Source organism: Arthrobotrys flagrans (assembly GCF_004000055.1).
Source record: "Arthrobotrys flagrans strain CBS H-5679 chromosome Unknown unitig_3, whole genome shotgun sequence".
NCBI classification, from domain to species: Eukaryota; Fungi; Ascomycota; class Orbiliomycetes; order Orbiliales; family Orbiliaceae; genus Arthrobotrys; species Arthrobotrys flagrans.
Window position 1 is genome coordinate 770,984 of NW_027137547.1, and position 26,738 is coordinate 797,721.

The window sequence follows — 26,738 nt, forward strand, 5'->3', positions numbered from 1 at the left end:
GTTACGATTAAGAACATATTCTAAAGAGTTATACATTGGGATATCTACTTAAATAGTGTTACGTATACACACAAGACTTCGGATCCAAGTCTAGGCTCTCGAAACAACTCTGTTGAACCGGAGTTCCGAGACTATGTGAACAGATGTGAGAAAGAACTGGGATCGTAAGTATACCTAACTTTGTAGGCCTGTTGTATGGGGCGTAAATACCTAAGAAGGTATTAAATCTCAATTTTCGCAAATGGTTTCCGTACCTGGTTATTTTACTGATCTTGATCTCGACGAGACCAAGTTGGTTAGGCTTGTGTTGTCATCTTTGTTCTACCACACGTTACGAACCTGAGGACAGTTATCGGTAATCGACTAGACCTCGTGCAATCAATGCCACTACACACGTACTCTCTAGCTCATATGCTCGTACCCCATAGCTAAACGTCCAATCCACCACACAATTGGTGTAGTCCGGGGAACCCAGCTCCACGATTGCTCAATCAGGTGTAGTTAGCGTCTAAGAATCGAAATCCCCGCTTTGCGCCGAATGGAGCGTGGCTGCTTTACATTTGAACCGACACCCCATAGACACGCGATGTCATGAACACTGTTAACCGAGGTCTCAATAATTCAAAACATTTAAAACGCTTGTTATAATTTCGGCAGTGCCGCCAAAACTTACAAATCTCCATGTTTTATCTTGGACCTAATCGATCGATCTACCTTAGCCCCACGAACAAATTTGGCAGCTATATCAAGGCCGGGGATTTCGACATATCTTAGGGGTAACAAGTCAATTGCCGACATTGCATTTAAGAATCTAAGATATATTATTACATTGCATTGCATTGCATTGCACAAGATTCGATTCGATTCAACAGCCATGGCATCCCCAACATACGTTGACATTGTCAAGCGAAAGCAGGCCGAACAAAAATCCCGCATTCCTCAGGAATGGCGACTCAAATCTCTTCCCGATGAAAGTGTCACCGATGTCAGGCACATACCTAGGGAATCTGGAATTTTATCTGCCCGAGAAATCGAGATCACTGAAACTTTTGATGCTGTTGAATTGGCAGATCGGATCCGTCGACGCATCTACTCCTGTTATGAAGTTACGCTTGCATTTTGCAAACGCGCGGCTATCGCCCAACAACTGGTAAGTATAAGTAGTCAAGCCCTATAACTAGATAGGATAGTTTTGATGCCTATTGCTGTTTAGTTAAACTGCCTTACGGAAATCTTCTTTGGTAAGGCACTCGAACGAGCCAAGCAACTGGATAAGCACCTTGAAGAACATGGTCTTCCACTAGGTCCTTTCCATGGTGTCCCAATATCCATAAAAGATAGTTATAACTACCCGGGTTACGACTCTTCTAGCGGAGTCGTGGCCTTATGTTTCCGCCCAGCAAAAGAAAAGTCGTCAATAGTCTCGGTATTGGAAGATTCTGGCGCAGTCTTCTACTGCAAAACCAACATTCCACAGACAATGATGTCTCTTGACTCCGTTAACTTGATTTGGGGGAGAACGTTGAACCCTATGAACAGGAAGCTTACAGCTGGCGGATCAAGTGGCGGGGAGGGTGCTTTAATAGGTATTCGTGGCAGTCTAATAGGCATTGGCAGCGATATCGGCGGCAGCATCAGAGTCCCAGCCATGTGCAATGGAATTTACGGGGTTAAGCCAACGGCTCATAGATATGTCTCACAAGTTGGCACCGAATTTACCCAGCCAGGAAGCTTTGGGGTTGGCCTGTCGTTCTCCACCGGCCCAATTGCGACTTCGCTCAGATCATGCGAACTATTACTTAAAGTCGTATCAGATGGCAAACTCTGGGAAAGCGAACCACACGTTTTATTCTCGCCATGGAGAACACTAGAGTTTAGGCTAAGACCTATGAAGTTCTTGGTTTTGATGACTGATCTTGTTACTACTCCTTTGCCGCCAGTTCAACGAGTTTTGAAGGAAACCGCTGCCCAGTTACAGTCGAGAGGTCATAAAGTCGTCGTTCTTGACAATCCTCCAAAGTTTGTCAAACAACTTCACGGACACTCCAACAAGTTGATGAGTATCGAAGGAGGTACTTGGGCTTCTGACCTCCTCGACAAAACCGGAGAGCCAAAGGTCCCGTGGGTAGCGCCACGGCTGAAGCGCAGGGACTCAGCTACATTAAAGCAGCTCTTCGAATTGAACTCCAAAAACGAAGAACTCATTACTCAGTCATTAAAGCTGTGGAAGTCTAGTGACGGCGAGGATTTTGATGCTATAATCTGTCCTGTAGCCCCCCACCCGACCCCACAACCGGACGCTTGGAATGGTGCAGGTTACACATCCATGTTCAACATGCTCGACTGGCCTAGCGGGGCTATTCCAGCTAGGAACGTTACGAGAGAAGATCTGGAAGTTCCGTTGGGAGTGGAAACCGGCACCAGCTGGGACAAGATCAATCGGACGAACCTCTGTAAGTTCGGATCAACTCTGCCTGATATTATACATTATAAATCAATACTTCAGTACACGGAAGACAAGAAATACTAATACTCTTAGCAGGGGAGAAAAAGGAAGATTATCTTGGAAGCCCACTGTCACTTCAGATCGTTGGCAGGAAATTCCAAGAAGAGGAACTTCTGCATGCAATGCATGTCGTTGACGAGGTTGTATCTGGAACGCGAGGAGCAACGATCAGGGATCATAAATTGTAGATTCTATGTTGTAATGCCCACATGCTCAATCTATGGGAGTTTGACGCACCGTTTTGGTACTTTCGCAGTTCGACTAGTCTTTGCCAACCCCCAAGTTTTCCCCACCCTCAAGCACAACCACGTTCTTGTCGTCACGCAACCAATCGGAATTCCCTGATATGCCCCCTTACGACTCCACTATCAAGCTTTTTTATCTGCCACGGGTAAAATCTACCTCCCTTCTTGATTCTGAATATATTTCCCAGCCGTTAAGAATGCTAAATGTCGCTCGTATAAAGCTGTTGTCTCTGCTGCAAAGCTTGCAACGCAGCATCATGTTGTATTTTCCATACAAGCACGCAAGACTTGGCAATATCACAGAATGTCCATCCGACCTGTATCACTCTACAACCACCAGCATTTGGTCTCCACATTTATCAGAAGTTGTTATCACTGTGTAGACAAAGCAGAAAGACTATCTCGGACAGATATCCAAGCGAATGATATGTCAGCACTTCGCCGAAATAACCTACCGAGGCTTCGTTTAGTTTGCGAAACCTGCATTGCAAATACACCCCCATGGACTTTTTATCCGCAATTGACAGAAGCAGCAGCGGGAATTGGCCATGTCGTGATCCGTAGCTTTGGTGCCTCCTCTCTCGGCGTTCACCGTTTGATGTGCACTTCTTATCATTTTACCAGGTCTTTATCGCTCCAACAAAGGGAACGAACGAAGTGGCAACCGCAGAAGCGGTGATGATATAAAGACAGCTAATTGCGTGATTCTTCTTCGTTCTCAGCTTCTCTTGGAGGTGGAGTCGCTCAAATTTTTTCAAGAGGGGAAGGTAGAAAGTTTGAAACCTCAATTGACGTCGAAGCAATAGGTAAAACTTTTCGTTGGATATAAAATGTAGTTGGTCCAACCGCCTGGTACTCGTCTTCTTTTAGGAGGTCCAGGCCAGTTGACCCCATTTCCTGGATCTGTCCCTGCATTTTATAACAGTTTTCCCCGTCTTTGCTCTGGTATTTCCGCGGCTCACTATAACATCTCCGCGGGTCCCCTCTAGAATTCTAGCATTTCCGCGGAAGCACTTCTGTCACTCGCCATTGCAGCTACCAGATCACGCAAACCTACTCTATCCGTCTTGTTTCCCCATTTTTTATTTTATAAATTCCCTTTTTGAATTTTAAAAATGGCGGATATAAAATCCTCCCAATCAGCAGTCGAGGAGCCTCCCGTCGACTCCAAAGACACTAAAATTGGCACTGCTGCAGAAAGTAGCTCCAACCAAAGCGACTATGACGCCACTACGGAGCAAGATATCGATGGCGACTACGGATCCTATAGCAACCACATTTTCTCTGACCCAAAAGTCGCAGAATACTGGCGCGGCGTTTACGAAAAAGCCTCGTATGAAGGCCGCCACCGTTTTGATCCCGAAATCACATGGTCCGCCGCCGAAGAAAAGCGGTTAAAGCGCATAGTAGACTGGCGGGTTATGACATGGGCTTGGATCATGTTTTTCGCATTGGATATCAATCGCCGCAATATCAACCGAGCGATTACCGATAACATGCTAACGGAGTTGGGCATGGATACTAATGACTTCAATACCGGCCAGACTATCTTTTTGGTCTGTTTTTTATCTGCGGAACTGCCCAGCGGCCTCATTTCGAAGAAGCTGGGACCAGATGTTTGGATTCCGTTTATCATCTTTGCTTGGTCTTTGGTTTCGTTGTCACAGGTCGGATTGACTAATCGGGCGGGATACTTTACTGTTCGCGCACTGATGGGGCTCTTGATGGGCGGGTTTATTGTGAGGAATTATGACATATCCTTACGTTCACTTACTAAGCAAATACTAACGTGTGTGCGCGTTATCGCCAGCCTGATACCGTCCTCTACATCACCTACTGGTACAAGGCAAAGGAACTCCCAATCAGACTCTCCTGGTTCTGGACCGTTCTCAGCGCCTGCAATGTGATTGGTTCCCTTCTCGCCGCCGGTATCCTCCAAATGCGAGGTCTCGCCGGCTGGTCTGGCTGGAAATTCCTTTTCCTGATCGAAGGTGGTATCACCGCTCTTATCGGCATCGCAAGTTGGTTCCTCATGCCTGCAAGCCCGAGCCAGACCAAGGGTAGATTCCGCAAGAATCCATGGTTCAACGAGCGGGAAGAAAAGATCCTAGTCAACCGTCTGTTAAGGGATGATCCTTCTAAGGGTGATATGCATAATCGGTATGTTTTCCACAGGCGGTCCCAACTATCTAGCCCCACGAATATTTCATAGAAGGGGGACACTGACATGATATTCTTCCCACAGCCAAGGTGTCACCCCACCACTTCTCTGGAAATGTCTCAAAGACTTCGATCTTTGGCCACTCTACCTCATCGGCCTAACAGCCTACATCCCCCCAGCCCCACCACAAAACTACCTCGCCTTCATTCTCCGCCAAATGGGTTTCAGCACTCTAAACGCCAACCTCCTCACCATCCCCTCTCAATTCATGTTCGGCGTAAACCTCTTAATCATCAGTCGAATCAGCGAATGGCTCAACGAACGTTCATTAGTTTCCATGTCATCGAATATCTGGATGTGGCCGTTCCTACTCGCATTGGTGTTATTACCCGCCGATGCGAACGGTTGGGTTAGATATGGATTATTAACCGGATTATTGAGTTATCCGTACTGTCACGCTATTCTTGTGGCGTGGAATTCAAGGAATTCGAATTCGGTGCGGGCAAGGGCTGTCAGTGCTGCTTTATATAATATGTTTGTGCAGAGTGGGAATATTATTGCTTCGAATATTTATCGTGAGGCGGATAGACCACATTGTGAGTATTCATTCACCTTCTAACATTTTACAAAGCTATTCGAGGTGCTAATTAACTTTCTTCTAGATTACACTGGTAATAAGATCCTCCTCGCTATTGCATCGTGGAACATTGTTCTATTCGTGCTAGTGAAGTTCTGGTATGTCAAGAGGAACGAAAGAAGGGAGGCCAAGTGGGCAGAACTCACAAATGACGAGAGGATTGACTATATCTATAACACCAAGGATGAGGGAACGAAGAGGTTGGATTTCCGTTTCGTCCATTAACGTTATATGCATGAGTTTTGAGATTCTGGTTTTTTTTATGAACGTTTCTCGAAGAGAGTTTTCTACCGGATTTTTCTGGTATACTGTAGAGAGGTTGAAAGTTCCAAAAAGATTTTAACGTCAATGATATCAATTGGTTCGGCTATTTCGTCGATAGATATACATAATCATATACACTAGGATTAAACGGTAACATAAAGCTAAGTAATTTCCTACAAGGATCGAATATAGACGCAATAGCCCATAAGTGTATCCTAAATGCACCTTTCCCTATCCCAACGCTTGCTGAATCCATAAAAAAACCCAATAGAAGTCCGGGGGTAGGGTAAAAGATTCCCAAATAATTAAAACCAAGTAACGAACTATAAACGGCAAAAGGGAAAGCAAAAATCCAGGCTATTTATCTTTTCCAAGAATGTCTTCCTCAGAATTCTGTTGTTCGGGGCCGATATTGATCCCTTCAACAATGTTACCCTTAGCACCAAGCATTTTATGCTCAATGTTAATCTTAGGACCGTTGAACCAGTTCTTAGCATCGACGAACCACCAGATGGTGACCGCGAGCATAGGGCCGCCGTAGACGAGGCAGGTCCAGTTCTAAATTGAAAAAACACATTAGTTCAGGGTTCACACCTACAAAGATGGTTTGACATAGCGAAGTAGACTTACCATATTCTCAGCATTCAAATTCTCTCCAGTGCTCTGTGGTAAGCAAAGGATTGGCACCATAAGGGCAACAAATCCACAAGCAGCCCATCCTATTGGCTTGCTCCACTTTCCAAGGTGCCATGGCCCCCGTCTAAACCTATCTCCAACAAAGAAGACACGGATAAAGATTGGAATAGTGAAAGCAACGAAAGCAGCGATAGCGCCGACGGAGAAGATGGCACCGATAGCGATGTCGCCAGCGAAGATGAGGAAAAGCAACAAGATACCAATAACACAGTTGAACCAAACGGCGTTAACGGGTGTCTTGGTGAGCGGGTGGACTCTCTTCCAGTACTTGGACAATGGGAAACAATCATCACGAGCGTAGGCGTAACTAACACGGGATGCGGCAACCATACAACCTTGACCCATGGAGAAAGCACAGACAATGGTCAATGCAGTGACAGCAACGGATGTCTTATAAGGAAGAACCTGGAGGCAGTAAGCAGCGAACGGTTGGCCAAGGTCGGATTCGAGGACGGCGTTAATGTCGATAACGGTATAGGCGACCACAAGCTGAAGGAACCAGCCCATCACGCCACCAATACCGGATGTAAGGACGATAGCACGAGGAGAGGCAATGTTGGCGTTTGAGCATTCTTCAGCCAAATGGAATGGAGAGTCATAACCGGACATAGTCCAGATGACACTGATAAAGGACATGAGCACGGCGATACCACTAGGGTAGTCAGTCATGTTTGAAATGTCGCCCCAAACACTGCCGCTTGGGTTGAACCTTGGGTTTCTGCGAGTCGTATCGGCTGGGATGATAATGATGACGGCTACCAAGGCGATGATATTGATAATAGTGCCGACAGAGTTGAAACGAGCAATCCAGAGGGTAGGCATGGATGAAATAACGCCGTGAAGGATCATGATAAACACCGAGAGGAGGAATGTTTGGTACTGTGTAGGAATGTACTCTGGATTGGACATCGACCCGAGCGCAAGAATCATAGCTGCCATGGAGTAGTCGACTGATGGGGCGGCAGTGACTTGCACGATCCAGTTACTCCAGCCGGTAATCCATGCGGCGAATGGTCCATATCCTTCGGGCGCCAGGACAGCAGCAGCGTAGTAGAGACCACCAGATGTGGGCATAGAACTACAAAGCTCTGCCATAGACATGGCGACGCACTGAATAAAAAGCATAGCGACGATCCATCCCCACACCATACCCGCGGTTCCTGCGTATCCCATACCATAGTATAATGTACTTGCAAAAGATGGCAGAAGACCTACGTAATTGATCAGTCCGTCGTTCTGTGGCGATTTTATGTAGTATAGTAAATATTATATTCGCTTACCTAGAACCGCGAAGGAAACGCAGAATGTCGTCCATAAGCTAAATTCACGCCTGTATAGATTATTCTGGTTAGAGAACCGTCTGATAGCAAGGGTTCTACGTGGTATCTACATACTTGAATTCTTGTTTATAACCAAGTGCATACAATGCCTCTTCGTCGGCCGTCATTGGGTGGTCGGCTGTCGGCAGGTCACCCTTAACGACTGACGATACAGAGGCCGAAGGCCTATGCCTGGCGTGTTCTATGTCCATCGAGTCGGTAGACATCAATCAATATAAAATTTAAGAAATTATTTCGCAAATATCGTTGACGAATTATAATTTTTACACCGACATCCGTCTATCGCAAGGAATTAATAATTCGTTAACTTGCACGGCGTTGTTGGTTCATTATATGGTTTGTTGTGGAATAGTCGTGATTGATCCCGGCCTGCGAAAATGTAACACAAAGATATCGCTTTTTAGGTCGTTTGATCGAGATGTCGTCACTATCCGTTGATAACGTCGCGAACGAGGAAAAGTGGAAACAAGAAGGATAAAGGTAGGAAGGAAAAAACGGGGGGATTTCGCAAGTTTTAAATTTTATGAATTGGGCATCTCCGAATCATTTTAATTTTGCCCTTGTGCCTGGTCGTGTTTCCCGGTATTTAAAAGGCGGCATTCCAGCGCACAGCTGCGCAGGTGCCTGCCGATCTGGATGGGGTAACCCAACTGAGAGATAAGACTTTCTTGCCTGGGAGCTAAAAGGCATGTGGCCTGGCCCCCAAGACACCATGAGTCTAAAAGCAGGTAGCAAAATGCCCGAAGCCGCATTAACCTTGCCGTTAATACCATTTTTATGTTTGCACGGATCGAGTCGAGATGGCCGATGGAACCTCGGAAGGGTTCGAGATAACGGAGATCAAGGGCTGGGTCCCAAAGTCAATCGAGTAAACTTTTTTTTATATAACCTTCGAATCCGCTTCCAACTTTAAAGGGCGAGATGTTGCGAGATGCAACAGAATCGATAAAGGGTATTCGATGCTTTTCCAGTTCGAATATTTCAAAACGATGTTGACTCCTTAGTCCTGCGCTTTTTGCGAAATGTAGCCGTGCATGCAGAGACATGCAGCATCTGATATTTCAGCGACGGCCCTGATAGTGGCATAGCAAGGAAAAGTAAGATCAATACCTTCAACGTCCCTTCGCCCACCGGTGACATGCGAGGCACCGAGTGCCCCACCGCAGCAGGCATGGAATCCCTTGGTCACACAGGACGAACGGCAACACCTTCTCAGTCTAGATATGCAGTTTTAAGTTTCCCTGGACGCCACAGAACCAGGTTGAGGCACACGACTCGCCGATTCGAAGGGATCCACACCCCTAGATTGGCCTCTCCCACAGCATGATGATATGACAGAACAGATTGATTGATCTTGGCTCCACTTTCGATGATACCGTCAATAGCACGGCCCTGATAAGAGTACCCGAGGTTCGCCGCGTGGCAATTAGTAGTCTGATGATGATGCTGTTCTAATTAAACATCTTCTAACGTCGATAAGAACCTACGCCGAACTGGCGGTTGTTCATAAAGGTTTCAGAACACGAACTCTCAGGCTGGCTTTTGACTGGAACGGGAGACTTTTCTTTGCCTTCGATACAACGGAGCAACGAAGACTTCCAGAAAAGTCTAAATGCATACTTAAGTATGTCTGTAGGAAGCTAGAGGTTATCGAGAAGTTTTAATACGTAAAAGTTAATGCGCAAAGCCTTTACCCCGCAATGGGTACCAAAGCTACACCCATGTTCGGCTATGGAGACTTGGTATCAAAGTACGTAATAGATGGGTCCAATATGCTTGAGATCTCGTGATTTGGGGATTCATTCGTCGGAATTTGGTTTTATCGATACTTCGTACTGTCGGCCTAGTTAGTAATGGCCAATATCTTGCATTAGATTCGTAAAGACGATGTCAATGCGCGACAACATCGACAACATCCGTAAGGGTGAAGGAGAGGGAGTAAACAATATAAACGCATGATCATATGAGACAGGAAAATGCCAGCATTGTATACTAATCATCTTCAGTGATATTCGCTGTAATCATGGAAATTGCCCGGTCGGAGGTCGAATCTCTCAATAATTTGGCCTTAGTTTGAAGGAAGGTGATTGAGTTTGATTGCCTTCAAGCCAAGTCTTCTTTCTGAGCAATAGGCTTGCGATAGTTGCTCGGGAGGAAGTAGTAAACAACACATATTGAGTACTATGTAAACGTCTGGCTTCAAATCTACTTATTCCTCGTTGCATTATCCTCGATTCTTTAACGAACAAGTTAAACTCAAGTTCGTTTAGATACTCTGATCAAAACTTGTAAAAGTTTATGTCGAAAGTCATTGTTGTTGGTTGTGTGTCGGGACATACAACACAAGAAACAAACAGGTGTTTGACACACCCGCGATAAGCGCGGTTGGCCTTTTCTTAGTGAGGGTTTTCAGCCCTGATCACGCCAAGCCTAATATTCACGTGACCACTTCCCACCAGCAAAAATTTGGAGGAAAAGCGCAACACCCAAGCATCTCGAATTCAATCTCGATATCACGACCACTCCCACCTAACGACAATACCCATCCTACGTCGACGCCCTCCCCGTTTTCCGACAACCCTACACAACATCCTGCCCATCATGTCGACGACACAAAGCGTTCAATGCTTCGGCAAGAAGAAGACAGGTGTGCATCCAATTCTTGTTTGGTTTGGAGAAGGAATCTCGACCTAGCTTAGGAGAAGCTGTGGGAAGGACGACGATGGCTGCTGTCGAGATGCTGGTGGAATCACGAAAATACAAGAGATTGCTAACGTCCTGCTGCTTGAATTTTAGCTACCGCTGTTGCCCACTGCAAGGTCCGCATCTTCAAAAATCTCGAAATTGAACATCGACAAATTCAAAGATGGAAAGTACTGATTGGGAAATATCGAATAATAGGCTGGTAAAGGGTTGGTAAAGGTCAACGGCTCGCCGCTGTCCCTCGTCCAACCAGAAATCCTCAGATTCAAGGTCTATGAGCCTCTCCTCATCCTCGGCCTTGACAAGTTCCAGAACGTCGACATCCGTGTCCGCGTCACCGGTGGTGGTCATACTTCCCAGATCTACGCCATCCGTCAGGCTATCGCCAAGGCCATCGTCGCCTACTACCAGAAGTATGTCGATGAGCACTCGAAGAACCAGTTGAAGGCTGCCCTGCTACAGTTCGACCGATCCCTATTGGTCGCCGACAACAGACGGTGCGAGCCCAAGAAGTTCGGTGGTCCAGGTGCCAGAGCCAGATTCCAGTATGTCATCAATCCCCAATGGAAAACTTTAAAACGATTCATAATTTGCTAACACCTCTACTTCAGGAAATCTTACCGTTAAGCCCTTTCTGCGTGTCTTTGTCCCTTTTTCGCATCGCTTTTCTTACACCTTTTATATACACCACCTTTCCGTCCTCTCTATCACTCTGTAACTATCTTACTGAAAGGGAAAATACTCCTCTTTTCCTCCTTTTTCCTTTCATTACGTCCATCATCATCATGCGTTGGTAATAGCCACCAGACGTTATATTTTCCTCTTTTCTGTTCTTCTTTTTACGGTACACGGGGTGTAATGTAGGTCATGCTTCAGATGTTCAAAGATGAATCAATACATCACGACTTGAACGTAATCATCATATTCGTTTCACGTGCGCAGTTTTACCTCGTAGGCATGCATTCGTGATATTTGTTTCATCATTCTATCCAAGGGTATCCTATAAATACAAAACCGCCTAACATCCAATTCAAACGTAATCGACAATTAAATGCTAGGATTAGTATACCTATTAAACATCCGCTAAGCAGCACATCCCTCATGATAGGTTACCCAGAACTCTTCTACGAGTTCGATCTCCGCGACATCATCCGCGCCATCATTTTCCTCCGTGGGCTTCTGTTCCTCCGGCTCCTTCTTAATCTTGGGGTTTGCATCCTTCGCACTTTTTACCGTCTTACCGTCCCCAGTCGTATCCATTTTATCATTCTCTTGACTGCTTCCGCCATCTTCTTTACTTTCCTTTTGCACCAACTTTGCAGTTCTTTTGAGGCGACGGATGACAGGGAGGTCGGCCTTTGGACCTTGGGTTAGCTTGTTGCATTTATTGCATTTGGTTTTGTATATCGTTTTGTAGGTCGCTATCATATCCTATAAGATCCAGGTTATATGTAAGTAAGATACAACGTATAGTTTCTTGTTAAGGAGAAGGAACCTACCAACAGATATTTTAAGCTTCCAGCATTCGGCCTTGTCGTAACGCTCCTTAAGACCAGGATATGGAGATAAGACGCCGTGGTTAAAGTAACGATGTATCGATTAGACTCCGCTGTAGCCTGTGGCATCTCGATCGAGAACGTTAAACCCACCGGCTTGGGTATCGCAACCTTCAAAACCTTCCCGTCCTCTTCAGACGTAACCTCAAGATCACCGTGCTCTTTCTTAAACTCTTCTATGATCCTTCTTCTAACATCCTCGCTCTCCAACTCCTTAACCTCCATAATCTCTAGTTCTTTTTCTTTATTTCTCTCAGCCTCTAACCTCTTCCTCTCCTTCCTCTCCTCTTCCTCTTCCTTCTTCGCCTCTTTATCCCTCCCCACCCCTTCCGTACCCTCAGTAATATCCTTCAAATAATGCGGCGTAGGCGCACTACTCTTCCACCTCTTAACCTCCCCACCTTCAACCCCATTCTCCCGCCTACTATTCGAAGCCTTATCAAAAATCCACTTCCCGTCACTAACCAACTTCGTAAACTCCACTAGATCTTCAGAAGCCTTTAACGTTCGTTTCGAAAAGTCATCGAATAAGGTTTCGGGGGTTGGGTACGCTGATGCTTTCATTATCGGTTGGACCATATGTGGGATTGATTCGCGGAGTAAGGCAAGTTTTTGGTGCATTTGATGGAGGAGAGAGAGGGCCGAGACGAGTGTGGTTTCTTCAGTTTGGGAGGGGTCTTCGGATGGGGTTGGGGTAGTTGATTGTTCGGCCTTTATGCCGGGCTTTATGGGTTCGGGCGCCATTGTGGTATATGAAGACTTCGGGTAGTGATAGAGATGCGTTCAGAAGATTGAGGCTACAAGACGGCGATAGTGAAACGGTTCCAATTTTGCCAAGAGATCCGGAAACAACTCCAACAAAGTATAATATGCCAACACGCGTATGTCAGATCTGGACTTGTACTCGAGGGCATATATATATCTAGGTATGCCTAGCCTTATCTTGTAAGCAAAACCTAGCCTCGAGTCCAATCAAGTCGCTAAAATGATATGAAAATGTGTATGTATTCGCACATTCCAATTGCGGTTAATTTGATGTATTGTTCTAGACATCATGACATCTCCAGGGGCCGCTAGCTAATAGTTAATATATACAACCCTACTCAAAAAAAGGATAAAAAATATTCAACCGCATGCTACAAAAAAGGAAAGCCCTCCTCAAATCTTTCTGGCTTTTATATTACACCAATGTCATTCCCTCGTTAATATAGTAGATCTTGTGGCTGGTTCTGAAGCCATTGAATGCGGTCCTCATACTAGTCGAGTAGGCTATACGAAATCCCAATATTGTCAGCTTCGAGGTGGACTTTAGAATTGATATCAAGAGCTTTAAGGCCTTACCTCCCAAATCCTTAAACACAAACCAATCACCAACTTCAATTCCTTTAGGAAGAAGTACATCCTGCAGTACAATATCCATACAATCACAAGTCGGGCCCCAAACCGAGTACTCCTGCAAATCTCCACCCATCAACGTTGCAACCCCTCTTTCCTGATCTATACTTCCATTATCCCCTTCATCTCTTTCATCCACCTCAATCCCACTATCACTGCTTGCCGAACTTGTCGGTAGCGTGGATTTCGAACTATACATCCTTTTACCTTTCACCACCGTCGGAAAGGTCAACTCCCCCAGCCAAAAGGCCGCATTGATATTCGAGTATAATCCATCCGCTAAATAAACCATCCTCTTCTCGCTCGCTTCTTCTTTTTCTTCCCTTACCGCAATTACACTCGTCAGCAAGGTGAACGCCGGCGCGGACACATACCGCCCCGGTTCGGCCACGATCTCTATCTCACCCCGTTCGATTATATCTCCGAACTCGGCATCCAAAGCAGTATTAACAGCATTCGCAGCTTTCTCAAAGTTGCTGTACATGAATCCACCACCTATGTCGAGGATGGTGAATGTATACCCTACTTCCCTCGCGATCTCCCAGATCCTCCTAGCTTCTTCGATATGATGTGTGAAAGCTTTTACATTCCGCTGCCCGGAGCCGACGTGGAATGCCAAGCCGGTGACATTCAACCCTAACTTCTTGGCCTGCAGCAGTATCTCACGAGAGTAATCGATCGTAACACCGTACTTTTTACTCAATTCGTACATTGCCCCCTCAGAAGGGTTGTCACTAGGTGTCGGTTCGCTAACTTTGAAGCGTAGAATACATTCGGCGTCTGGGAAGTGTATTTTGATTTTATATAATTCGGTGACATTGTCGAATGTCATCTTTTTAACGTTCTTTGTGGAGGCATAGCGGATGTGACTGGGGGCTTTGCAAGGGTTGGCGTATATTATGTCGTCCGGGGAAACGGAGAGGGAGAGAATTTCGGCAATTTCGGTGTGGCTTGCGCAGTCGAATCCGAGTTTCATGGGGTGGTTTGATAGGTATTTGAGGAGTTGGGGGTTTGGGTTCGTTTTTACAGCTAAAAAAATCCGGAGAGGTTAGTTTTGGTCCTCGTATATTATGCGCAATCGCAATGTAGTTCATGAAGATGATGAACCGTAAAATATTTTGACTCGTGGTAGTAGTCGCTCCCATATCTCCAATTGATTTCGAATTATGGCAAAGTCGACGATCCAAACGCCATCTTCGCTATAAAGGTCGCACTCCGTGGAGTCCATTGATAATATATGCTTAGCTATAGCATCGTCCGTCGCAGTAGAAACGTTCGAAAGACTAAATGGCCCCGGCCAGTGCTCCGTTTCGAATTCGTAATATGGCGCATTTTCATAAACTCGAGGCGACATTTTTTGAGGGTTAGAAGAGGTATCAGGTCAAGTAAGATTGTGCTAAACAATTGAAAACTCCTTCATCCACGGGCCTCATATCTGAAATATAAAACTTATGAACATGGACGTCCGGATCGCGGACGCTTTAAGTACAGGTGTAGGGAGAAGAATCTTGTCACCGAATGCATGCTACGGGGCTGGAGGCCCCAGCCATTTTTGTACGGCATCGCATCATCCCGAATTCGCTCTTTGCGAGAAAATTCGTCCTGTTCGAATTTGAATCGATGTTCAAGGTTCAGTTCCTGTGCGGTGGTGCTACGTTCCACATTTCGTATGTTTTATACAAGCATGAATATTAAAATGCAAGATCGCTTTGTCAAGCCCAGCTTGGTTGAAAACGACTATGTCGCACAGAAAAGCTAGTCGAGGTCCTCCAAATGCTAGTTCTTTTCATCCAATTATTTAGCCACCGAGACTATGAAAACATCTGCAGGTCGGATTTCGTCTATGCAGTGCATGGCTCCCGCGAGCTACCTCAACAGCTGAATCGGTCGGCAGTAGGGTTTGGCCCTTGCGAAATTGATCCTACCATTGGCTTTTGTTTTCAATAATGATGTTACTTCCGTTTAATGGGAAGCTATTATAATTAGAAGATGGTTTTCTGGAGCGCGGTCGGAGAATTTCTGCTGGATCTAAATCGTGGATTCTCGCTTCGGTTAGCGACCAAGATCCAATCCTCGGCGAACCATAGGTGCGAATGAGATCTGATCTACAGGCCCGCAAATCGTTGGAATTCTGCATGGTGGCTGGATCAATCAGAACTCCTCCACCCCAGTGCAGATCTAAAAAAAAAATTTGCTATGAAAACCTTAGTTGGACCCAAGCATAAAACTTCATCGGATTGCGGCATTTCCCCTCTCATTGATGAGAAAGCGTCTTCCGTCCGAAACTACAAGCCTAGGTAGCTATCCTCTTTGGACCACCTGCAACCTGGAGAAAATTTTCACGGTCGCAGCGCAATGCTGCAAGGGAATACACGATCGAGGAGGAACGGCAGCGGGAGCTTTATTAGGAACCCGATTGGCTAAGCAAACTGATGATGGGAACTGACGACAGGAGCTCGCAACATGTGCAATGCATGTGGAATGTGAATGGCCCTTGGTTCTTGAGCTTGAAATTCGGGCAATGCGGAGCTGTGTAGCATCTGAATGAAACATCTCGCTAACTCCCTAACCCGCTCTTGAGCGTCTGGATCGATTCGAGGCATCCAACTCACACCTGTTGACATGTCGGATTAGGATTGCACGCATTGATGCACGGGGGTACGATTAGCTAATGCAATTTGGCATCTTTGTGTTTCAATCATAGTCCTATGTCGGAGCAGTATGAACAAGCTAGTAATTGTATTTGAATTCTGGCTCATTACATCGGCGGAGCTTGTCTTAAATTGTGGGTATTCATTTGATGCCCCGATGGGATCAGCCGTCCAAGGGTGTGCATATATGCTGCGGGTGATTTCTCCCACATAGCCAACATATGCGTAGGAATGGCGATCTCTATGGCTGAGAGGTCGTCAAGAGGCCACTTATCCCGAGAAGCTAGCCAACAAAGAGTGGGTTCGGAGCAGTGTTCGATTCGAATTCGATAGCGAGAATGCTCAATTGGTTCTATCATGCGATCACATCAATCCCGAACACACAAACTCCCAATTTGTTGATATAATGGTAGAATAGATCGCACCAGAAATACAAGCAGAGAAGTCAGTAACCTACGAAGAGAGTCAGAAACAAGAAAAACTCCAAATACCCTCAAATCATCACAGAACACCGTATATCAAAGCGTAGTACATCGTGACAATATATACAATAAGATCACCTCTCCAGCTTCACGGGTTTGATAGACGTAGATGTCATGTTCCATCTCCTCCAGTATACCTCAACGCTGCCCCGAAAACCTCTCTCACATCTTGCGCTCCCTCAGTCCCACCCATCAAAGGACTCCTCCCAGCGCCAAGTTTACCACTACTCACCTTCTTCTTCACGCTTCTCTGTGTAGCAGTAGCACTTGGAGCTGCCCTTGGTTTCTTTGGTGTCCCAGGGTTGACTCCGATACCCGCGGCTGCTACAGCAGTTATTATCACGCCGCCTTCCTTCCTTTGCACCTTCCTTGCCGGTGTGTTAACCACTGTCGGCACTTCACCATCACTTGCCGAGATCGTAGAGTCTCTACTCTTTCTTCTTCTTCTCTTCTTGGACGGTGTCACTGTTACCACGGTCCCCATCTCAATCGGTGACACTAGATTCCCACGCTGTGGAGTCTGCGCAGTCTTCTTTGGCGTCCCACTTCCTGCCCTGGCCTCTTGTTCCATAAGCACCTGACTTGCCACCTCACCCAGCGCTGCCAATCCATCTTCCCGCTGCTGACTCGTGGTCGATAGCCCCGACTCGCTTCTCTTAAGGCCCCTACTAGCTTCGACATGTAGTATAGCTCGATCAACCATATTATCATGCTTGCGATTATCCCTAATCCGCTTTTTTAGTCTCTCCACCATGTCTTCCAAGTCCTTCTTCGCCGCTCGCTCCTCCAATATCAAATTCTTAGCCCTTGCCAACCGTTCCCGTAATTTGTCAGTCTCGTCTTCCCCTCCAAAGCTGTTGTTTGCACTAGCAGGTCCTCCACGGCCACGTAAAACCTCAACTTCCCGTTTAGCCAACGCTATCTCGACTTCATATCGGTGCTTTTCATTTGTATAGTCTGTTTCAAGCATTTTATGCTGAAGCATCCAGTGTCGTGCTGCAGCTCGAGATTCTTCGGCAAGACGCTGGAGAGTCGATATATGTGTTTGTGATATAGTAAGTTTCTCACGGAGTGAGGTTGGTGATAACGTTGTGATTTCAGAGGCGCTTAGGAGAGGGATCGTGGGCGTTCTTTGAGTTTGTGCTGGAGAGGTGAGGATATCATTTTTGGAGGCTATAGTGTGCAGACGGGGTGTTGGCTCTGGGGTTACGGTAGTTGCGATAAGAGGGATTGGAGGAAGTGGTGATTTTGCAAGGTCCTCGGAGATAATGGCTGGAAGTTCATCTCTAAGAGGAGTTATGGGCGAATGGGAGACCTTTCGGTCTGTTACTTGGGTTTCTGAAGGCGTGATAAGGCTGGTCGAGGGAGGAGGGGTGGTCACCACCTGCGGCAGTGCAGGATAGAGAGGTTCTTTCCCAACATCAACTGCATAACCGTTAACAACTTGTCTTCGTACTAGTATCAAGTGTCTGAAGAAGAGCCAAGGTACATACCCATCATGAAGCTCGAAATACGACTCGGTCGTATTTCTTTTTTTCGTGGTTATATCACGGGGCCAATTGTTGGAATTTCGCGATGACAGCGATGAACTCGCGAAGTTTCGTCAAAAAATAACGGGAAAGAATAGGGCACACGATCAACGACGAAGAAGCATTTAGGGAAGGTAGGTAGATATATCCGGATATCTACGGGGACATGGCAGCTGTGGTTCTCCAAAAACCAAGCAGCGGGCGAGCAGTAGACGGTGGCGGTGGTGGGAGTTATACTAGTTGGCTTGGACAGAAACGTGAATTTGGCGTTTGGTGTTGTGTGTGTGGTGGGGAGGTTGTTGCCAGGGAGGTTGGGCGCACCTCCGACCCGCCTAACGGTTGCCAGGTGAACGCAAGAACCAGCCAACCACAGCCTGCAAAAATCTTCCCCATTAATGTCGACAGTCATACTATGCAGCTTCGAATCCAGGAGGACATATCATATTATGACCTCCTGGTAATATTGATGGGGCACCGATTATACTTTAAATTTACGACTATTCGCAAGAAGAACGGTTGAAGGAGAACGCCCCGATTCCATTACGTATTTGTAAAGGAAGTAGCATGTGTCATTACTACGTAACATCTGAGTGAAAGCCCGACTTTTGGATATTAATAAGAATTCGAAGGGCGAGGCCAGGAGAGATATCCATCAAACAGCATATCCGACCAGCTTGGTGACGATGCAAAGTGTTAATATTTTGCAATCGCCGGCGTTATATAGAGATCCCAACGGGAAACCTCAGGATAAGAGGAAAGGAAATATTGCACAGGTAGAAGGTATAGTCAAAATGCGAAAAACACAAATAAAAAGACATCCACCGCCTACAATCTGCGACCTCTTCTACCACCCTTGCGACGAGTGCTGTCGGATGGTGTGGGGGTGACGTCCTCGATACGGCCGATCTTCATGCCAGCACGAGCCAAAGCTCTCAGGGCGCTAAATAAAACTAATTAGTATCATTTTTATAAAATTCTATGAGAAGAGAGCAGACATACGACTGAGCACCGGGTCCGGGTGTCTTTGTTCCGTTACCACCGGTGGCTCTGATCTTGATGTGGAGGGCAGTGATTCCGAGTTCCTTGCATCGGGCAGCAACATCTTGGGCAGCCAACATGGCAGCGTATGGGGAAGATTCGTCACGGTCAGCCTTGACCTTTTGACCACCAGTGATACGGCAGATGGTTTCACGGCCGGACAAATCGGTAACGTGGACGAAGGTATCGTTGAAGGAAGCAAAGATACGGGCGACACCGAAAACGAGTTCACCTGAGATTTTCAGTTAGAATCTAGCTACCTATAAGGATTTACTGAATTACAGTTATAGCATACCCTCGCGGATCTGAGGACCGAGGGAGATGTTCTCCTCCTTTGGGCGTTCGGACTTCTTCTTTGGTGGCATTTTGATGGTATGTGATGGTAGATTGAAGGCCTATATCAGCCAGGAATCACCCTGTTAGCCTTTGTTCTATTCCTGAGGCGGTATCCATCGTTCCGATTGCAGAATATCTCGAGTATTCCATTTCCTTGCTCAATCCTTCGTTTCTCGACAGGCCTTGTGCCAGCGTCCCTCTTTTGAAAGAAATTACGGTCTGTCAAGATAAACGTAGGATTGAAAGCTGGATCGGAATGAAATACTTCGAGGCGAATTGAATCGGACCGTGATACCTAAGGGCGGATGTTCGTACCTAGAGGATTGGTGGTGTCGGGATCGGTGATGTTGGTGAAGGATGGAGATGTCGTCGATGCGGTTGAAATTCAAGGTTCTTCAAGCTCAAGACCAGGCTAAGGTGCTAGCACCAGCAAATCTTCAAAATTGTGACTGCGAAATTTCCTTCATTTCGCGTTAATCCTGATACGGCTAGTCTGGACCTAGAATTAGGCGAGTAGGCGCTTGACGCCAAATTGTCAAACGTATATGGCTGTGTTGTGTCTAACAACACACTCTACTTCAACCACACTCAACACCATATGGCTGACAGACCATCACCTCCACCATCGTCGATAGGGATATCACCTTCCCCTTCACCCTATAGGCTCTTCTCTTTCGGGTCCAATTCTCTAGGACAACTTGGGATATGCCATGTTGAGGATGCTCATACTCCGACGGAGGTGTTTCCTCCCTGCTCATCTAGCATGAACATTACAACAGGCGGGAACCATACATTCATATTTTCTGGCGGCTCCAATATCGCTTATGCTACAGGGGACAATACATTCGGCCAATGTTGTGTCGCATCATCAATTAAGCCCAGTGGCGATAGTTCGCAATTAATCACGACCAAATTCACATCGATCCTTCCACCCAGCCCAACGGCTCGGTGGCAAGCTATAAGCTCCGGGTGGCAGTTCTCGATATTTGTCTCTTCAGATAACACCGTGTATGCTTGTGGCAATGGCCCTCGTGGGGAACTTGGATTAGGGCCATCAGTTACGACGGCTCGGTCTCTAACTCGAATCCCATCATTCCCACCTACTGATACTGCAGTTACGCAGATTGTTAGTAGTGTTGAACACACACTAGCATTACTATCTAATGGGTATGTGTATGGTTGGGGGAATGGACGGAAAGGACAATTGGGTATTCTGGCAAATGGTGAGAAGTTTATTTGGGAACCAGCCAAACTTCAGCTGGATCTACCAGAAGGGTTTGGGATTGCTGGGATTGCCGCAGGACGGGAGTTCTCCGCATTTATCTCTTCCAATGGAGAGGTCCATGTCATTGGAAGCGATAAATGGGGTGTTATAAAATCCAAGCCTTCGACCAGGGTTTCAGAATGGAAAACCTTCGCAGCCGGGTGGGGTGCGATATACATTTTGACAGTCGAGGGAAAGGTATTAGCTTGGGGTAGAGGAACACACGGACAACTGCCACCAGAGGATCTGCCACTATTGGAAAAGTTGGCCGTAGGAAGTGAACATGCAATTGGGGTCGGATTGGACGGAAAGCTCTATGCTTGGGGCTGGGGCGAACATGGAAACTGTGGGACTTTGAACAGAGAACAAGGGGAGGTTGTAAGGTGGAAGCATGAAGTTCCTATCGATGGGCTTGTTGAAGGGAATTCTAAATTTGACGGAATAGCGGCAGGGTGCGCTACGAGCTGGGTATGGACGACCTTGAAGCACTCGCCGATATAATACCAAACACTAGACATACACTAGATGTATGCTCGGAACGGGATACTATGAGAAGGGCTTCTCGAATAATGAGGCCCCAAACGTAAATTTGGTAGATATATTGTACTCGACTGTTTACGAGAGGGGCTAGTGATAACGGCCTTATAAGCACAATTTTACAAGGAAACGTCGAAATGAACGTTCGAGACCAAATTCCATATCTCCATATCACGTGACACTATCTTGAAATGTCGCGATGGGCCAAGAGACCACCGCAAAGACAACTTCACAGACATTAAACCTCGCCATGACATCACTCATCCTCCTCGACCTCCCGCCGTCTTCCTTCTGCGCAATCGACCTAGCTTCATTCACAATAGCCCCTCGTTTCCGTGGCATCAAGAACATCCCTCCAGGAGTCCATTTCTGCTACTTCTCTCCAACCTCAGATCCCATCGACCCATCGAACACCGAATCACGAATCACAGACCTCGAAAACCCAACATTGAATTCATCATCTCTCCATTTCCGTACCGGGTTCTTCTTCACTGCTTCGCCGTCTATACCCTACATCATTAAAAAATGGTGTTCAAAAACCGAATCTCTTCTTTCAGAATCAGAGATCCCATCTGTCGAGGTCGAAAACATCAAGAAGAATCTTCAAGAGATATATCGTGGACATCTGAGCCCTTATGAGAAACTTCAAGTCCCTGAGGAGAAGCTATTTGTTTGGAACTCCTTGGCTTCGATAATTTTATCCAAATCACAATCGAGTGTAACCCGAATACTTGGCCCGAGTTGGAGTTGTGAATCTACGCGGGAGACACAATGGGAGAAAGAGGAACTAGACGAGGCCATACGGTCAAAGACCGAAATCACAGGGCTGAGAAAGATATTTGGACCAGAAAAGCCTCCGTCAGCTGAAAGCGAGTCTACGAAGGAGAGGGAGTCGTTAGATTACACACAAATAAACCTCAAGCACACGTGGCCGTTGAATGCTGTCGGAAGGGAGCGGACGGTATGGGCGAGGGATAGAAGTTGGGTTCTCACAGACATATTCCGACGATTATCTCCGGAATACGGAGGGCGACAATCGGAAAGTAGCCTTGCGACGGCTGACTCGACGGCTGAGTCATTGTCGGGGAATCTACCGTCATCTAAGGATACAGAAGACGGGCAATCAGCGCTATTAGCTGAGCTATCGATCTCGTTTGTTCTAACAGTGTTGCTCGCGAACTACTCATCTGCAGTACAGTTCAAGCATATCCTAGAGATATCTTTAACGGCAGGAGAAGTAATCAAATCACACACGAAATACTTTGTTCGACTAGTAGGGCTAGTCGAAGAAATGCTGAAAGCAGCTAGATTGGTAGTTGGGGGAAAGGCCGAGAGTGACGACGAGGACGACGAGGAAGCAGTAGGAATCCCAGTAGAAGATAACGTATTAGAAGAATTCGTGAGTGGAGGAGATGCATGGTTGATCAAATTGCTCAGAGGGTTCAATCGAGAGCTAAAAGATGTTGAAGAGGTCAGGGACAAGAAAGAACTGGAGAGGCTTAAGGAAGCATTTGAGAAATTAGAAAAAGTCTGTAGGAGAGTTGGATGGTATCTCGATGATCAATATGTTAGAAAGGGAATGGTAGATTTACCACCTGAGGAAGGCGGTGGAAGGATAGAAGTGGAGCTCGAGGATATGGAAGGGGAGGACGAGAGGGGAGAGTTTGCGCCAGTAATTGTGGAGCTATAGCTTGGGTATTCGCGACAGCGTTTTTGTACCCATATATCCATAATCCATATTATGATATGGAAATTCTCGAACAACTTAAGCAAGGACCAATTAATGTAGGTAGTCTCTATCTTCGGTCGTATATCGACTTCAGCGGGGCGCCCAGGCCTTGGAGTTGCTTTGCCTTTGTCATGCAAGCGCTTCGTTGCGGGGGCATTGACTCTGCACCGAATCAGCTTCCAGGTGGATATGCGACTGGACTCGGTCCATTTCCACATCGCAAGTGTTTACACGACTCTTTCCAATATTAGCCTATAAGATAAGCATTATCGCACCAGGATATAAAAGGGTCATGGAATCGCATTGCGAGGGTTCCAATTCACTAAAGCCTTCGCCAAAAAGGCTGTCTCGAAAGTGCACACCTAGGCTACGATAAGCTACGAAAATAAATTTAATAGAATTTAAAACCAAGTCTATAGATCTATCAGCCGATACTACTTGCATTATATAATGACATCGCAAATTCCTTTTAGGTACCCTTCTATACTATTTTTGGGGGAGTAAGTTTTAGTCTTCGAATTCGGCGCTCGGAACGGACATGAGAATCAGTGCTAACGACACTCTTGTGGGCGAACAGCAGTTTAACCAAGAATATATGGCAAACCCAGGCAGGGTATTCAGTCGGCGCAGCGATTAGCAATGTCTTTTCAGGAAAGTTTCAAATTATAGAACGGGGTTTTCAGTATGTCATCATATTTTACAATCTCTTTAATCGTGTAGTGCCGGTTTTTCTTCTCAAATTTTGGCTAACAAGGACCGAGCGGTCTTGGCTGAAGCGGCTACAACACTGCAAATGCAAGATTTATTGCTAATGATGTAATCCCACCTACTGGGAGTAACGATATCAAACTTTTGGTAAGAGTTCCAGTTCTAAAATGTCCTGAAACTCAGATAACGACTCTAACGAATGCACCCCGCGCGCAGGTCCTCTGGTTTGGCGCCAATGATGCCATCCTCCCTACAGCACCCCAATCCCAATATATCCCTATCGACAAGTATAAACAAAACTTAAACGCCCTTATCAAGAGTCCAAACTTCCAAGGTCATCTTACAAGAGGCGCAAAAGTTATAATTGTCTCCCCGCCACCTTTTAACGAGCATCAAGGCGGTACTGCGGGACGTTTAGCCAAAGAAACTAGGAAATATGTGGAAGCTGCTGGTCAGGTAGCTAAGGATGGTGGATATGAATTTTTGGACCTATGGAGTGATTTCATGAAGTTTGCAGGATGGGAGGAGGGTGATCCGTTATTAGGTGATATTAATGTTGCGAGCTCGAAGAAGTTGGATAGTTTACTTGCTAGCGGAGATGGTAAGTGGATATCTAAATTATTGATAGACTTGAAATGCTTCTCGGAGAAAATACTAACTCTATAAGCTAATGTTTAAAGGAGTCCACCTGACTGCCGCAGGATATAGAAGATTTTATGACCGATTCAGAAATATAACTTGCGGTCCGTTGGCGGAACAGATTTGCAATGCTCAGAATATATTTCCGGATTGGCAGGCAGCACCTAGATATGAATCGAGCGGTCAGAGGAACGCTGATGTATTTATACCACGGAAACAAAGGCGGCGGAGAGAGCCTTCAAATTAAATACACCGGCTCTAGTCTAAATCATAAACTAGGAGCACATGCATGGCCTAAGAAGCCTTCAGAGTGAGAAAATGGTGTAGGTCTATAATCTACCAGCCCACACATTCAAATCTTTAAATCTTTGCACTTTCTCCCTTTCCCACAGTCTCATCCCCACCGGGGTCTCTAAACCCCGACATCTCTGTACCCAGCGTCTTCTCCACCCCAGTTCCTTTTGCAATTGGAAAATCCCACGCCTCGTCACCCCCAAACCACCAATTCCTCTCCTCTCCGCCACTCAAAAAACTACAATCCCCATTCGTCTCACATGTCCAACCCCCCAAGACTCCTCTACCCCTCCATGGTAACACTGGCACCGAACCCTTATTCAAATCCAACGTTCCAGTTCCCACTACTTCCTTGCCATCGACATCAACCCACACCGGCGAAGAATTCGGATCCTTTCGCTTATAAATAGAACAAGAACATGTTCCAGCACCAACATCCATATCCGGATCTCCAACAAGCGCTCTACCAGCCGCGATAACCGTCGCAGCATGGGACACCAATACAATAGCCTTAACTTGTGGATGTGTTTTATCAACATACTCCACAAGCCTGGTCAGCGCGTAGGCAGCACGATCATGTACCTGTGCCATAGTCTCCCCGCGAACAGCGGGAATAATTATTGGCTTGTAATTCGCATTCAGGTTTGGAAAGAATGTTTTCAGAAGCTCCGCGGTGGCAGGAAGTGGATGGTCGAATGGGGCGGTGCCAAACCATTCTCTATATTTTCGATCTCGCGTAAGCATACTCGACCGGGAAAGCAGCGTGAATAGATCTACGTACGCAATCCCACCTTCCACACCTTCAATACCGAGCCCCAACTCTTTCGCAATAGGCGCCGATGTCTGCAAACATCGGTAGTATGGCGAAGAATATATCTGCTGAGGCTTGATATCCAAACTCGCCAGATGGACACCCAGCTGTTTAGCTTGCTCGACCCCGTATGAAGTCAACGGTGGATCCGAAGGAATCCCAGTTGGCGATTTAATAGTTGCATTGTAGGTACCATCGTTAGAAACCACCCAGTTTGAACGGAACTAGCAATTTGATAAGAGTTTGCCGAGGTTAGCGGAGTGGGGTAGAGGGGTTCATGGGGATATCATACCCCATGACGGACGATGTAGATTGTTTCTAGCATTTTTGGTGTTTGTAACAGTAGATTTACAATTATTGAATGGGAGCCGGAGGGGGATGGACCGGGTATACTTATACTGAACAAGGTTGAAGAGCCGCTTCGGCTGAAACTTTCGAGCGTGAGCTTGTTGGATTCTCTGCGTTGCGTAGACGCCAAGACCTGCATCTGCCATGTGTCGGATTCATAATGCTATACCCGGATATTAGACGACCATATCGAGAACGGAATAGACTACCCGATCCAAGGCAGAGTGGGGGATCGGAATTCGCATGTTCACGTTTAGTATATAGGAAACCTCGCTAACACGTTTGTGTACCGAAGAAGAGGAACTAGATATCCCCAAACCATTCTCAGTACCAAAGTATATAAGGATCTGAGTAAGAAGCTCTGCAAAAAAGTACTCCAGATCTTCTATTACTAGGAGCTTTATGTAATTTATAAATATTCGATGTTAGATCTCGAGATTCCCATGCACCAGGATACCATATCCTCAATCCTTAAAACACCAATATTATTCAAGAATAGTATGCTACGATAACCTAGTTCAACCGGGACTAGCTAGGTAGCCCCGTTCTGAAGATCTTGAGTTCTCGACCTTGACCAATTTAACTGGGGAAGTAGAAATTCAAATAATTTCGATGTCGAGAACAGGAATAGCTACTATCTACACATTCCTGTCATTTAAGTTTATCTCCAGTGTGTTCTATAATACAATTGAGCTAACTAACTTAATAGGTAGCTGAGTCCCCATCAGTATAAGTATAAAACCAAAGTAAAAAGTAGGTCTCGAGGCCAGGCAAAAATTCAGTAAAACGCCAGGAAAAAATATCTAGGCTGGCTTGTAGTTCGTCGGCAAAAATAGCTGACCTTAAAAGCATAGCCTTGTGTTGAGAAT

At 46.2% G+C, this 26,738-nt stretch overlaps 12 protein-coding genes across 12 annotated transcripts; 6 read left to right on the top strand and 6 right to left on the bottom strand.

The window, feature by feature from the left end:
* Nucleotides 1-874: 874 nt before the first annotated feature.
* On the top strand, nt 875-2,694 carry DFL_001602 (uncharacterized protein; the record flags this gene model as incomplete). The annotated part of the gene is made up of 3 exons (XM_067630248.1): nt 875-1,150; nt 1,214-2,453; nt 2,543-2,694. 3 exons carry the CDS (start codon nt 875-877, stop codon nt 2,692-2,694), a joined length of 1,668 nt encoding a protein of 555 aa, XP_067492910.1.
* A 1,172-nt stretch (nt 2,695-3,866) lies between these two features.
* On the top strand, nt 3,867-5,774 carry DFL_001603 (uncharacterized protein; the record flags this gene model as incomplete). The annotated part of the gene is made up of 4 exons (XM_067630249.1): nt 3,867-4,490; nt 4,562-4,911; nt 4,997-5,508; nt 5,575-5,774. 4 exons carry the CDS (start codon nt 3,867-3,869, stop codon nt 5,772-5,774), a joined length of 1,686 nt encoding a protein of 561 aa, XP_067492911.1.
* A 396-nt stretch (nt 5,775-6,170) lies between these two features.
* DFL_001604 (uncharacterized protein) lies at nt 6,171-8,040 on the bottom strand (the record flags this gene model as incomplete). The annotated part of the gene is made up of 4 exons (XM_067630250.1): nt 6,171-6,371; nt 6,444-7,720; nt 7,790-7,839; nt 7,904-8,040. 4 exons carry the CDS (start codon nt 8,038-8,040, stop codon nt 6,171-6,173), a joined length of 1,665 nt encoding a protein of 554 aa, XP_067492912.1.
* Nucleotides 8,041-10,450: 2,410 nt separating this feature from the next.
* On the top strand, nt 10,451-11,179 carry DFL_001605 (40S ribosomal protein uS9; the record flags this gene model as incomplete). Its single annotated transcript, XM_067630251.1, has 4 exons — nt 10,451-10,496; nt 10,646-10,668; nt 10,751-11,097; nt 11,164-11,179. 4 exons carry the CDS (start codon nt 10,451-10,453, stop codon nt 11,177-11,179), a joined length of 432 nt encoding a protein of 143 aa, XP_067492913.1.
* A 456-nt stretch (nt 11,180-11,635) lies between these two features.
* On the bottom strand, nt 11,636-12,852 carry DFL_001606 (uncharacterized protein; the record flags this gene model as incomplete). The annotated part of the gene is made up of 2 exons (XM_067630252.1): nt 11,636-11,983; nt 12,052-12,852. The coding sequence occupies 2 exons, from the start codon at nt 12,850-12,852 to the stop codon at nt 11,636-11,638; spliced, it is 1,149 nt and encodes a 382-aa protein (XP_067492914.1).
* Nucleotides 12,853-13,288: 436 nt separating this feature from the next.
* On the bottom strand, nt 13,289-14,857 carry DFL_001607 (uncharacterized protein; the record flags this gene model as incomplete). Its single annotated transcript, XM_067630253.1, has 3 exons — nt 13,289-13,377; nt 13,450-14,532; nt 14,611-14,857. The coding sequence occupies 3 exons, from the start codon at nt 14,855-14,857 to the stop codon at nt 13,289-13,291; spliced, it is 1,419 nt and encodes a 472-aa protein (XP_067492915.1).
* A 1,891-nt stretch (nt 14,858-16,748) lies between these two features.
* Nucleotides 16,749-18,133, bottom strand: DFL_001608 (uncharacterized protein; the record flags this gene model as incomplete). Its single annotated transcript, XM_067630254.1, has 2 exons — nt 16,749-18,061; nt 18,130-18,133. 2 exons carry the CDS (start codon nt 18,131-18,133, stop codon nt 16,749-16,751), a joined length of 1,317 nt encoding a protein of 438 aa, XP_067492916.1.
* Nucleotides 18,134-18,990: 857 nt separating this feature from the next.
* Nucleotides 18,991-19,568, bottom strand: DFL_001609 (40S ribosomal protein uS11; the record flags this gene model as incomplete). Its single annotated transcript, XM_067630255.1, has 3 exons — nt 18,991-19,105; nt 19,165-19,435; nt 19,499-19,568. 3 exons carry the CDS (start codon nt 19,566-19,568, stop codon nt 18,991-18,993), a joined length of 456 nt encoding a protein of 151 aa, XP_067492917.1.
* A 734-nt stretch (nt 19,569-20,302) lies between these two features.
* DFL_001610 (uncharacterized protein) lies at nt 20,303-21,304 on the top strand (the record flags this gene model as incomplete). Its single annotated transcript, XM_067630257.1, has 1 exon — nt 20,303-21,304. One exon carries the CDS (start codon nt 20,303-20,305, stop codon nt 21,302-21,304), a length of 1,002 nt encoding a protein of 333 aa, XP_067492918.1.
* A 286-nt stretch (nt 21,305-21,590) lies between these two features.
* On the top strand, nt 21,591-23,030 carry DFL_001611 (uncharacterized protein; the record flags this gene model as incomplete). Its single annotated transcript, XM_067630258.1, has 1 exon — nt 21,591-23,030. The coding sequence occupies one exon, from the start codon at nt 21,591-21,593 to the stop codon at nt 23,028-23,030; it is 1,440 nt and encodes a 479-aa protein (XP_067492919.1).
* A 489-nt stretch (nt 23,031-23,519) lies between these two features.
* Nucleotides 23,520-24,663, top strand: DFL_001612 (uncharacterized protein; the record flags this gene model as incomplete). Its single annotated transcript, XM_067630259.1, has 5 exons — nt 23,520-23,569; nt 23,647-23,751; nt 23,846-23,924; nt 23,994-24,378; nt 24,458-24,663. 5 exons carry the CDS (start codon nt 23,520-23,522, stop codon nt 24,661-24,663), a joined length of 825 nt encoding a protein of 274 aa, XP_067492920.1.
* A 113-nt stretch (nt 24,664-24,776) lies between these two features.
* Nucleotides 24,777-25,846, bottom strand: DFL_001613 (uncharacterized protein; the record flags this gene model as incomplete). The annotated part of the gene is made up of 3 exons (XM_067630260.1): nt 24,777-25,428; nt 25,492-25,745; nt 25,814-25,846. The coding sequence occupies 3 exons, from the start codon at nt 25,844-25,846 to the stop codon at nt 24,777-24,779; spliced, it is 939 nt and encodes a 312-aa protein (XP_067492921.1).
* Between the last annotated feature and the right edge of the window lie 892 nt (nt 25,847-26,738).